The sequence below is a fragment of the Panicum virgatum genome, chromosome 4K (genome assembly GCF_016808335.1).
Source record: "Panicum virgatum strain AP13 chromosome 4K, P.virgatum_v5, whole genome shotgun sequence".
Classification (NCBI taxonomy): domain Eukaryota; kingdom Viridiplantae; phylum Streptophyta; class Magnoliopsida; order Poales; family Poaceae; genus Panicum; species Panicum virgatum.
The window spans coordinates 13,480,190-13,493,549 of NC_053139.1; the positions used below are offsets into that span (position 1 = coordinate 13,480,190).

The following is a 13,360-nucleotide window of genomic DNA, read 5'->3' on the forward strand; positions in this document are numbered from 1 at the left end:
CTGTCGGCCGACCTATAGGTCGGCCGGCCTGCCCTGGCCACCAACCGCCCCCAACTGCTGGGGGTTGGGCTTGTCTGGGCCTCCTTGTCTGATCCACGCTGGGGTTGGCCTGTCTTGACATGTTTTGCTTCGGTTCTTGGGCTACACTTGGTCCATTTGAGCCTGAATCGGTACTCTGATATTTTCTGTGATTTTTTGCTGGGCCAAAGTGTGCTTGGAACCTGCATATTAGCTCAAAAACACAACTTGCATATTCTAGAAGGTAAAGTGTTGTTTAGAGACTTTATTGAATATAAATGCGTGTAAGAAATGCAAACTCTCATGATTTTCTGATCAAATTGATGCCTAGAAATGATCGTTAGTGAGCGTCAACAAGATCCCCCAAGCTGTCCTTTGCTCATCCGGAGCAAAGTAGGACAAATCAGGTTGTTTGATCAGAAAATCACTTTGACTCGTACCTTACCTGTCATGTCATAGTCTGAAGCAAAGGGATTCATCTATAAGCTTAAATAAGTCGGTTAGCATACCTTTGATCAATTACCTAACTCCTTCATGGGGATTTTTAGCTATTTCCTTGTCTCGGGCTGTTGAAAGTCAAAACGGTGCATAGAGTGATACTTACTTGTTCATAGATCTACAATCCATCTGGAGATACTTTTTTCAAAAGAATTTTGAAAACATGGCAAAGCTCCCAGGATAACTCTCTCGAGGCACTCATCTTGTATTTCCTTACCAGGGCAGTATCTGCCTTTGATCTTCCCTACTACTACAAGCCTTTATGGAGCTCAAGGTAGGATAAGAACAGGGCACACTTGTATTCTATTTATTGTAAAGTCAAAGAGAGGATCCATGGAGAAACAAGTAATGCAATCTCGATCAAAAGGTGCAAGTGTATGAGTGGATGGATGGATGGATGGATATGACTTACTCCTTGAGGTAATAGCTTTTCTCTCTCGAATCATCCCTATATCTCTTTTTTTGAGACATGGTTACCCCTTTTTCTCTCTTTTTTTTGGGTCATGCTTCTTTGGCATGCCATCTTTTCTCTTTTTGGGGCAACCATAATCTGACTTTATTTTATTTCAGGGATGTTCTACGAGAGAGATCACCAAGACATGGAGCAATTATTATGTGGAATGAATAGGTGGTGGTGCCAATTCCTAGTGTAGGAATATAGCAATTGGATGGGACGTGTACGTGCTTATGATCGAGAAAGCATGAAAAGCATCTCACTAGGGTCATAATTTGACAACACTCAACAGAATATCAAGCAGCATATGTGTAGAGGGTTTTTCATGGAATATGACATATGGCTTTGGTAGAACATTGCATATCGCTGGGGAACTTGCCTCTTTTAGAATTTTTTTGAAAACAACTCCAGACTTCAAGCATCACTAGAACAAGCTTGCACAACCTTATTTACCATATCTGAACTCGCAACAACTTAGACTTGAATCAAGCATATGCAACCCACGGAACTTTCAGGTTCATTGACAAGATATTTGCATAACCAGCAGATTTAAACTCAAGATAACTCTTATTTTCAAACTAGGCACAACAGACATGATAGAGCAAAACAAAACTCATCCTTTCAACTTATCAAAAGGAGTTAAAATATTCTTACCGCGCATCATGAAAAAGAAAAATGAAGCAGTAAATTTTTATTTTGTTTTTGAAAGTTTTTTATCAAATTTTATTGAAAGCAAATAAAGGAATACAGTTGACTTAGGGGAGGGAATCTCCCCCAAGCTAGCTCTTGGTTTAGGGTCCAAAAAGCAGGACCTTTCTCCATACCTGATCAGGTTGAGGTCGTTTCGTCCGTACCTGGAGAAGTAGTAGCGGTCGATGACGTCTTGTTCTTCTTGCGCCACACCTTCTTGGTCTTCTTTGGTGGTGTAGGCGGTGCAGGAACAGGATCCTCGGATGAAGGATAGACAATTTCCAAATCTTCCCATACAGTGTTGGTGATGAAGTCAGGGATCTTCTAGTCGTCTTCCACTGGCTCGGTTGGTGGAGTATGAATTTCCCAATCCTCCCAAGCTGGCTTGGAAGGGGGGTGATAATCTTGACCATCCCAACCTGGCTCTGCCCATAGCCCTTGTTTCTCACTATCCTCATGAATCAGGAATACCTCCCTTTTGTTCTGAAACTTGAATTTCATGGTATTTCCCATGATACGGAGGCTGATTCTTCCTATCCCCACATCAATTCTGGCGTTTGTATCCTTGAGGAATGGTCGCCCAAGTATGAGCGGAATTCCAAGATCTCCTTCCATATCAAGGACTACGAAGTCCACCAATATGTAGATATTCTTAACCTTTACCATTAATATTTCCACAACTCCTTCTGGATATCTTATCATGGAGTCTGCCAGCTGAACACACATAGTGGTAGGGGAAATTGATGGATAGCCTAACTTCTCGAAAGTCACCTTAGGCATGATGTTGACGCTGGCTCCAAGGTCACAAAAGGCGTGATCAAATTCATAATCAAAGATTGAGCAGCTGATCACTGGGGTTCCGGGATCTTCTCGTATTGTGGCTGCTAACTCGCCCCACAAACCTCTTCTTGGGCGTGTGAGCTTTTCTGCATAGCTGAGGGGCGTCCTGCTAAGTGGCTCTTTCCACATAGCATTGATGACATTTACACTCTCTAGAGTTGATTCGGGTTGCCCTGGAATCTTCCCTAGTTCAGCAGCAGGTGTAGCAACAGCTAATTGAGCCAGTTGAGTTTCTAGCGCCTTATTGAAACTCAGTTGGTTCTTCATAGCCGTGGAGAATCCGTCCATATTGGCATGGATAGTCTCCATAGATTTGTCTATAACGGCCAACTTCTTCTGAAGGGACTCACTGATCTTCGCTTGGCCATAGACAAGATCTCTCAAGGTAGGCTGGTTAGGACCGAAAGAATTCGAATTCCCATTACCTCCTTGGTAGTATGAGCGTGGTTGATTCCACCCCTGATCTCCTTGTGGACGAAACCCATTGCTGCCATTGAGGAATAGAGCTTCTTCTTGGGTTTCTGAGCAATTATCGCCTGAATGTCCAACATTCCCGCAGACCTCGCACGTCATGCGAGTCTCCAAGGCTTGAAGTGTTTGCAATTGAGCCTTATCTTGGGAATAATCCCCAAATTTCTTGAGGAGGAGATCAATCTTCATAGCGAGCATGTCGGCCTCCTTAACGGAGTGCATACCTCGCTGGCGCGGTTGGAGACGATCATCGCTCCAACCTTGGTTGGAAACTATCTTCTCGATCAATGATGTAGCTCTTTCAATGGTTAGCGAGAAGAAAGCTCCACCCGCAGCGGCATCCACATGATCACGGGATGACTGTGTCAACCTGTTGTAGAAGTTCTGTAGAATGAGCCAATTATCCATTCCATGGTGCGGACATGCTAGAATGTACTCCTAAAGCCTCTCCCAAGCTTCCGGAATTGACTCATTAGATGCCTGCTGGAAGTTTGAAATCCGACCACGAAGAGCATTGGTTTTGCCCGTCGAGAAAAACTTTGAGAGGAACGCCTTGGCACATTTGTCCCAAGTATCCACAGCAGCCTTGTTAGCATAAAACCATTGCTTCGCTCTCCCCAAGAGAGAGAACAAAAACAGACGGAGCCGGATTGCATCTTGTGATACACCCTTGATAACAAAAGTACTGCAGAGCTCCAGGAACTGCTGGAGATGAGCGCTGGCATCCTCATTGGCCTTGCCACAGAAAGGGCTGGCCTGCACCATCGTAATGAGACCCGTCTCGATCTCAAAATTTTCTCCTCCGGTGTTAACCTCGGGCCCAGTAGGGACCTGGTTAGAAGACGGAGCAGAATAATCACGGAGTGTCTTCTGGGCCATAGCTCTAGGAGCTGACGATGATGCGATGACTGGATCGACTGCCGAGAGTGAGATCTGAGGAGGTACGATACGAGGTCGAACTCTTCTCAAAAGTGACTCTGGATCGGAATGAAAGTTTTGCGGCAGATCGAAACCGGTCATACACTACCTTGTTTTCATATCAGCAAAGACAAGAAAACAAAGCCAAGTTAGCCTGTTTAGCAAGTGAATACCAATTTCGATTTTGTTCACAACTTTTATCTATATATTTCACTCCGTGCCTTCCCCGGCAATGGCGCCAAAAATGCTTGTTGGCGCCTACCAACATCACCAGCGATGACGCCCGCAGACGCCAATTTGGGGTGGCAGTATTTCATGAACCACGAATAAATCCGCAAGCGCACGGAATACCGCTGTAGCATTTTACCCGGGAGTATACCGGGGTGTCATTTATATTTCCGCAGGGAAGGCGGTGAGTGAGAGAATATATAGATTAGTGGGTGAACTCTATCTAGATTGGATATTCTCATGCATAAACAGGGGTAAGATAATAACATGGTAGGAGGTAGTGTGACACACACACACAAACTACCCTCTCGGATAAATAAAAGATAAAGATTGCTTTAGGCCGGGAGCAAGGTAAAAGTCAGAGCTCGAGTCAGCTGTGCTAGGCTAGCTATATCTACACTTTCTCATTAGTTAGCTCAGTCAGAGATTAAACTACACAAAAGGGAGATCTCTATCGAAGCGACGGGAGGAGCCCGTACACTCCGGTGACTTTATGTACCTCCTACCCCCCATACCGAACGTGGAGGATTACTAAAAGGCTCGGACAAGGCTGTCACCACCTGCCGGCTACCTCTACAAACCGTGGGTATAGTTGACATCCAGCAACACTTAGCTAATCTAGACACCATGTCTACACTAGTAAGGGATACTCTAGTGTCCCGCGCGGAGCCCCCACCCTCCGGATGGACAGACATCACACTAGAGCAATCATACGAATACTGGAGCAGTTGATAGAGTTCTAAGAACAAAAGACTAACCATCTCCAGTACAGGGCGATCATACAATGCAAGCATAGAATGATAACGCAACCATGACAAGAAGCATATACTCGATAACTCAGAATATACTTCAAGCAGATATTGGTAACCATAGTCTAATTCTATTACAAACAACCGAATATTACAAGAGAGAACTAGAGATGAACCCATACCAGACTCTTGAGCAACACCGGCGACTCGATGACTCCTAGACTTCTCCTAAACTCCACTAAGCCTAAAGATTATGCAAGAAGGAACTTGAGAGGTGAGTGAAGTGAGGTGTGTGTGTGTGTGTTTGTCCTATTCTCTACCCCCTCCCTTGTATTTATAGGAAGGAGCCACCGGCCGCAGCACCCCAAACCAACCTAAAGGAGCAACACGGAGGCGCCACATGGCAAAGTTGAGGCGGTGGGGCCTATGGGCCTGGTCGGCCGACCTATAGGTCGGCCGGCCTGCCCTGGCCACCAACCGCCCCCAACTGCTAGGGGTTGGGCTTGTCTGGGCCTCCTTGTCTGATCCACGCTGGGGTTGGCCTGTCTTGACTTGTTTTGCTTCGGTTCTTGAGCTACACTTGGTCCATTTGAGCCTGAATCGGTACTCTGATATTTTCTGTGATTTTTTGCTGGGCCAAAGTGTGCTTGGAACCTGCATATTAGCTCAAAAACACAACTTGCATATTCTAGAAGGTAAAGTGTTGTTTAGAGACTTTATTGAATATAAATGCGTGTAAGAAATGCAAACTTTCATGATTTTCTGATCAAATTGACGCCTAGAAATGATTGTTAGTGAGCGTCAACAGTCTTGTTGCAGATTTCGTGTGCCATGTGGAGCTGGAGCGCGCTGAGCTCGAGCAATCGCGTTTTTTCTGCGAGTAGCGCGGCGGCGGTTGCGTTGTCGCCGGCTTTCTCTATCTTGCTGGGATCCATCTTGCGGTGCATTGACTAATAGCTCATCGTCTGATATTTGGTCCAGGTTTTCATTGGCATACTGGTCAGCCCGAGAACCAAGTACACTCCCTTCTCCGTGAAGTGAAACGTAGACCTGTCTGTCTGGGTTCGAATGAGTCATGCTGTAATCGACCAAAGCAGTATCGCCAACTTCTTCTCCTCTGACTGGAGAAAGAGTTCTACCGGACTGGAAGGGTAAATCCTGTAGGCAGGCTACAATCTGCGTGTTATTAGGCATGCTGGTAAGTTCTGAATCCTTCAAGAAGACAACCCGGCTTTGCGGTGTGGCCAGTATGGACAAGTTCCGGCAGCCGAGTAAATCCGAGTCGAAGTCGAAGTCGTCGTCTGAGTCCGGGTAGGAGTCGAACAAGGGAGAAGTCCGAGTCCTAGTCTGGTCCCTTTGGTGAAGGAGTGCGGAGTACGACGTGGCTGAATTCTTCAGTCCGAAGGGAAAGCAAGTTGGTGTCGGGTCCGATAAGGACAAATTCTCGATTTCCTTAGCGATTCCGAGGAGAAGGATTTCGGCGGAAGTGATTTTGCCGAGTTGTTCTCGCCGGGGTGTCTCCGTGCTCACGGGGTTGATCAGATGGCTTGAAAAACCTCCTGATCTGTTGGCGATGCAGACCCACGAGCCGAACACGAAGGTGGTTCCGGCGTCGATCGCCGGGAAGCTGAATTCGAAGGACGCCAACGAATTCTTCTGTTGATCTTTGGCGAGAGGCCCCACGGTGGGCGCCAACTGTCGGTATTTTACCGTTGGGTTCTCCGAGGGGTATCCCGTGGAGAGTGGTTATGAGTAGGGACTCGCCGAGATCAGAACGCGATGGTGCAAGGAACATAAGGATTTAGACATGTTTGGGCCGCTGGAGCGTAATACCCTACGTCCTGTGTGGTGGTTTGTATTCCCTCAGGTATTGTTTGATGTTCTGGAGGGGCCCCTGCTCGCCCTTGTATGATCCGGGGGAGCAGGGTTACATGGAAAGTCCTGGCCGGGTACGTTCAGAGTCCTACTCGGAGTGGGTCGGGTAGTTTCCTTGTACTCCGACTAGTCCTACTGCTATACGAGTAGTTACAGTAGAGGCAGGGCGTACCCATGCAGTACTCCCTACTCTAGAATATTCCCCGCCCGTGAGCAGTCCTGCTGCCCCGGATCTGACACAGTGCCCACTGTACTAGTGGCAGTGGGCATTGTAGTCCGCGTGGGTGGAGTGGCTTCCGTGTACGGCGGCTTTGACTTAGGAGCTCGCTCTCATCGGTCGTGCGCTTCATATGCAGGTCCATCCGGGTGTGGCGTGCGGACCAAGCCTTCCCCTTGTTCGGTTGGGGGGAGGAGGGAGAGAGCGCCACGTGGATGGTCTGAACCTGGTCAAGACCCTTAGCAGTGAGATTGGCGAGCCCGGCCGAGCTGTCAGTCGGCTATCCTACATTTTACACTAAAAATCCTAGAAAGAATGTGGGGGCTTGCAATGTAGTCCCCGGCATGATTGCAACGGTGGAGGTGAAATTCCAATAAGGGGAGAGCTTGCCAGCGGAGGGGAAGTAACGGGGCGCACGAGGGGATCACCGGTGATCGTTTTGAGGCAAGAGCCGGGATCTCTTTGTTCTCGTCAGTGGAGGCAGCCGCCTTGGCCCTCGTGACCAGAGATGAGAGTTGCTACCTTCTTGGATGGAGACGTGATGATGGTTGTCGGTGCCGTGGCGAGGAGGGCAGCTCGCGGGGCGAGCGGCCTGGCAGCGGCAGAGCCACGACAAAGGAGGACGGCCTGGTGGCGCGGAGGATCGATGAGGAGGGTGGCACCGTGCAAGGACGAGGTGAGGCGGGCGAACGCGTCGAGGTGGGCCCGCGTCGGCTGGGAGGGCATGCGGGGATGGAGCAGAGAGGCGGGGAGAGTGCGCGGGAGGAGATGCGAGGGGTGTCACTCGGCAAAGATTCCTAGCGGAGGGGAGGGGATACCTAGCCACATAGAGAAGAGAGGAAGAAAGAGAGACTATTGGATTGTCTTTTTTCTAGTGTTTTTTCTATTTTATTGTTAATAAATTTAGCTAGACTGTTGGAGTTGCTTTTAGCTAGCATATCATTCTCATAATTATCTAATGTACATAGGAACTCGCAGAGGAGAAGTGAGGAGTGTTGTTTATATCAAGGAGTAACGTTCTCACCCGGACTCCTGTACACCTACGATTTCCGTTTTAGCTGTTGCTATTCCAAGGTTGATATATTTACAGGATGATGTACTTACTATTATCGGATAGATTGGTATACGTCCACCAGATTGAATAATCCTAATTTTACATCTCATGGGTTAAAGATAATTAAACTTCCAGTGCTTGTACGCTTTCTCCCATCTAATACGCATTTTACAGTATACGTTCTCCTCTGCGTGACAGTTCGTGTGTATACGTCTTCACGTAGCTGGAGCACCGCCAATAGCTCGTCATTTCTCCCCAATCTCCCACTCCTGTTTAGAAGGCGGAAGCAGTGCGTAGTAGATACTGTCAGGGAGGCGACTACTTCCTCCTAATCCCCTCCGCCTCACCGGCCCTTTATTTGCATATATATAACTTTAACAAGCCATGCATATATATAAACTCCGGCCGTCGTGTTCCAGTCCCAGCAAGCACGTACAGTACAGCCCAACCACAGAGCTAGCTGAGTCGTCGCCGCCACGTTCTTGAGCTCCCAGCCTCCCCTCAACCAACAGCATCGACGGCAAGAGAGAAGCGCAGAGAGAAAAAGAGGCGGCGTCGCTGGTCGTCGCTGGGCGGTGGATGGTTGGCAACACGCTCTTGAAATATCTGCAGACCTCCATCAACCTCTGCTCTTCTTCTTCAAGCTCCTTCCTCTTCTCCAGCCATCGTCCCTTGCCTCCCCGGAGCAAATGCGGCATGGAAATTGAGCTGCATTGCCGCCTGGTCGGTCGGGTTCCCTGTCTGATCTTTGGAGGTGGTGCCATTGCATCGTCCTGATTGTGATCCAAGGTACGGTTCCATGGCTCCTCATTATGATCTGCTTCCTGCATTGTTCTTCGCAATTCTTGTTTGGCCTCACCGGAGGATTGTGAGCTTTTTATTTTTCTTTTAGAGTTAAATAATCATGTTTGTATCAGATTATTTCACCATTCTTCGTTGTAGTACATTTCATTCGTTTAGTCGTTTAATTGTTTTTGGAACTGAAAATGCCGCCCCCAATAATTTGCTCGGAAAGAAAGGAAGTTTCCATGAACTTTAAGCGCGCCAAAGGAATCTCTTTTTTCTAAAAGAAAAAAAAAACTTAAGAGATGTAATTTTTTTAAGGCCGGGAACCATGTTCTGATCTGTAGATTGGAAGATTTGTCAAAGCTCATATGCTGCGGTGGCTTAACTATTATTATTACTTATGTCCCATACCACTTGGATCATCTCTGTCACCGCTACGCGTTCTGTGAACTGTGGCAATTCTAATTTATTCATGGTATACAACCTGATGGCGTAGTGGGGCTCCATGTCAGGAAGCAATGCTGCTTCCCAAGTTTCCTTTAGCAGGACATTGCTGCTAGTTCTTGATTGGAGCTAGCAGCAATGGCGGACGAATCCAACATTCCTATGTGCATCTCTTCAGCGCGCATTATTACCCCATGATTTTCGCCCATGATGCCGTCATGACTGAAACTGAATATTGGTGCTCCTCACGTTGTTGTTGTTGTCTCAACCCACGAATTTCTGATTCTGAGTTGACTTTGAAATAATCTGATCAAGATGAACAATCGTGACAGGATGATCTTATGAACAGTGTGTTTGCTTCCCCACCAATCTCAGCTCTTGCAGAAGTAGCACAAAAGAATGAGAACTCTGCTCCAAGCTCCGGCCACCGGCGCCGTCGGAAGCGTACCAGACACGCTGGCAACCCCAGTCAGCGGCCTTCCTCCCTCCTCATCGTCGCCGGTGACATCGACCGCCTCCACGCCGCCACCTGCTGACACGTCCTCCACTTCTTCCACCCCTCCGCCGTCGCAGTCCTCTGATCCGCCGCCACCTTCTCCGTCTTCTCCAACTCCGGCGTCGCCGTCTCCTTCCGAACCGCCGCCCTCACCGCCAGATGCTGCGCCACCTCCGCCTGCACCGGATGCCACCCCTCCGCCGCCGGAGGCATCGCCTCCGCCTGCACCGGCCGCATTGCCGCCCCCGCCCCCGCCACCGGCGCCGGTGCCGACGACCTCCCCGCCACCTCCGCCCGCCGTCGCACCTCCCCCTCCGGACAATGCCGCGTCCCCGCCTTCCACCACGAAGGCGCCGCCTCCGCCGCCATCCGCTCCCCCGCCGCGGCGATCCCCCGCCACGCCGGCGCCGCCTTCTTCAAGCCCATCTCCTCCCCCACCCGCCGCGCAGCCAACCGCGTCTCCCGTGGCCGCGACGCCACAGCCGGCGGCGGCGGCGGCGCACCCCACCGTGGATTACGCCCCTCCCCCGCCGACCCGGACGAGCTCAACGACCGCCACGGCCACGCACTCGCCGGCGGCAGTTGATAGTGGCGCTACGCCACCGCCGTCCAGCAGCAGCGGGCTGAGCTCCGGCGCCACTGCCGCGGTGGCGGTCGTGGTGGTGATCGTCGTCCTCGGGTTCGCCGGCATGTTCGTCTGCCTGTCGAAGCGGCGGAAGCGGAAGCAGGCGGCCGGTTACTACGCCGGGTTCGCCGCGCCATCCTACACGCCGCAGCACCTGTCCGGCGAGGCGCCGTTCCTGCTGCGGCCGCCGTCGGCGCCGGGGTCGATGAACTTCAGCACGGGCCCGCCGGGCATGTCGGCGCCGGCGAGCCAGGGGTACGGCCAGCAGCCGCCGCCGTGGGCCTCGTCGGGCAACTACAGCGCCACCATGGGGAGCCAGGGCCCGGCGCGGAGCGTGGCGACGGCGGCGTCCGGCGAGCTGAGCGTGGGCAGCACCAAGGCCTTCTCCTTCGACGAGCTCTACAGCATCACCGGCGGGTTCGCGAGCGAGAACGTGCTCGGCGAGGGCGGGTTCGGGTGCGTGTTCAAGGGCGTGCTCGGCGACGGCAAGGAGGTGGCGGTGAAGCAGCTCAAGGGCGGCGGCGGACAGGGGGAGCGCGAGTTCCAGGCGGAGGTGGAGATCATCAGCCGCGTGCACCACCGCCACCTCGTCTCCCTCGTCGGCTACTGCATCGCCGAGGACCACCGCCTGCTCGTCTACGACTACGTCTCCAACGGCACGCTGCACCACCACCTCCATGGCCGGGGGCGGCCGGTGATGGACTGGCCGACCAGGGTCAGGATCGCCGCGGGCTCGGCGCGGGGCTTGGCCTACCTGCACGAGGATTGTGAGTGTTCCTTCTTCTCTTCTGTAGGAAAATGGGACCAATTTAATTTGGTGGCGTAAAAATAAATCATTCTGAATTTCTGATGATGATGCTTCTGGTACAGGCCATCCGAGGATCATCCACAGGGACATCAAATCCTCCAACATCCTGCTCGATGACCAGTTCGAGGCTCAGGTTCGTTCCTCTTCCTCGCAGCAGGATTGCTGTAACCATTTTTTTTTCTGGGGACCAGGTGCAAACTAATTTCTCCGTGTAAATTATGAAAACTTCAATCTGAGCCATCAGATCAACATCTAAGGGGAGGGGCGCAGGGAGGTGAGAGGAGAGATTTGCAAAAGTGTGATTACTCAATCCAAGGACGGGTCCAGATTGTAAAATTACTCAATCTCCCATGCCTCTTGGATATTGATCCGATGATCCAGATTGAAGTTTCCATAGTTTACATTTTTTTTCTGCGGAACGCATGCATGTTCATGTCCTGATGATGACACTTGATCCATGATGGTCAGGTTGCCGACTTCGGGCTCGCGAGGCTAGCAGAGAACGATGTCACGCACATCTCAACGCGTGTGATGGGCACATTCGGGTAAACCATCGTCTCTGCATGTTCATATCAGCAATGAAAAAAAAAAACCCCGAAAGGGATTGCATCAGAGTGCCAGTCATGATTGCATCTCTGCCTGATTCGCGCAGGTACTTGGCTCCGGAGTACGCGTCGACGGGGAAGCTGACCGAGAAATCAGACGTCTTCTCCTTCGGCGTCGTGCTCCTGGAGCTCATCACGGGCCGGAAGCCCGTCGACTCGTCGCGCCCCCTAGGCGACGAGAGCCTCGTTGAGTGGGTAAGCAAAGCTCCAGCAAGCAAGCATGATCACTGATGGCAACATGCTGTTCTGAATCGCAATTAATCCCACCTTGCTGCATTGCAGTCGAGGCCGCTGCTGAACCGCGCCATCGAGAACCAGGAGTTCGACGAGCTCATCGACCCCCGGCTCGACGGCGACTTCGACGACGTCGAGATGTTCCGGGTGATCGAGGCGGCGGCGGCGTGCATCCGGCACTCGGCTGCCAGGAGGCCCAAGATGGGGCAGGTACTACTACTACTACTACTGAGCATTGACAAAACCTCTCATCTTGCACTGCAGCAAATCTGAAAAACTGAAACTGCACTGTCCAACCCATCCAGGTGGTGAGGGTCCTGGACAGCCTGACGGACGTCGACCTCAGCAACGGCGTGCAGCCGGGGAAGAGCCAGATGTTCAACGTCGCCAACACCGCGGACATCAGGCAGTTCCAGAGGATGGCGTTCGGCAGCCAGGACTTCAGCTCCGAGTACAGCCAGACCAGGTCCAGCATAGGCAGCAGAAGGGACTTCTAGTCATGAAACCTGTAGATCGCTCATATATCCATTCTGTGCTTCCATTACGATTTTTGCTGTCATTATGTATGTATTTATTTATTCTTTGTTGCTCTTTTTACAGTGATCACTGCCATACTGTTTCCTATTTTTGTTTTTTTGGTCGATGTGTAAATTGAGATAAAAAAAATATGCACATGAGAATGTATTCGGTGGCTATCCTGAATGGTAGTTTTGGTTTCTTCTCATACAACAATGACTTCCTGCAGAAATATCCGACTAATTCACTCTGTATGTACTTATTACTCAACTATCCCCTCTGCTTTTAACACTTTGCTACGCTATTACATCAAGATTTAATGCCTAAGGATATCAATAAATGGAGAACAAAAGGATTGATGTGGGGCATAAATTCAGGTACCATTCCTGTGACGCTTCGTGTCCATGATGAAGGCCAAAAAAAAATCACCTCAACATTTTTAGCCTTGGGATGCATTTGGTGTTCTTTGGAGGGTATCCCTTCTCAAGGGGGACAGAGATCATGACACTGCAGGGGTTTGGCAGATGAAAGCCCGAAAGATGAGACCTCTTGTGCCTACTACAATACCCATATGGGAACATATCTGGTGCAAACCAAGCTCTCCGTGCAAATTATGGAAACTTTAATCTAGACCATCAAATCAACATCCAAAGGGTATGGAGGATTGGGTACCCTAAATATAATACGAGTGCATGATTGGAAATAAAATAAAAAAACGGAGAAAGGCGGGTAACCTTGCCCACTAAGCAAGCAACATGATGCTATGATGGCATATATCTGAGCTTTAAGCTTTAGAACAAGACTGGATTAGCCCTCCTGCTGCGTGGAAAAAGC

At 50.3% G+C, this 13,360-nt stretch overlaps 1 protein-coding gene and 1 non-coding gene across 2 annotated transcripts; both read left to right on the forward strand.

The window, feature by feature from the left end:
* The first annotated feature begins 3,377 nt into the window (after positions 1–3,377).
* LOC120705387 lies at positions 3,378–3,484 on the forward strand. The gene has a single exon (XR_005687967.1). It is a non-coding gene; the product is annotated as a small nucleolar RNA R71 (small nucleolar RNA).
* A 6,592-nt stretch (positions 3,485–10,076) lies between these two features.
* Positions 10,077–12,697, forward strand: LOC120705076 (proline-rich receptor-like protein kinase PERK8). Its single transcript, XM_039989608.1, has 6 exons — positions 10,077–11,130; positions 11,234–11,304; positions 11,640–11,716; positions 11,824–11,971; positions 12,059–12,220; positions 12,316–12,697. The coding sequence occupies exons 1-6, from the start codon at positions 10,428–10,430 to the stop codon at positions 12,505–12,507; spliced, it is 1,353 nt and encodes a 450-aa protein (XP_039845542.1). The 5' UTR covers positions 10,077–10,427; the 3' UTR covers positions 12,508–12,697.
* The last annotated feature ends 663 nt before the right edge of the window (positions 12,698–13,360 follow it).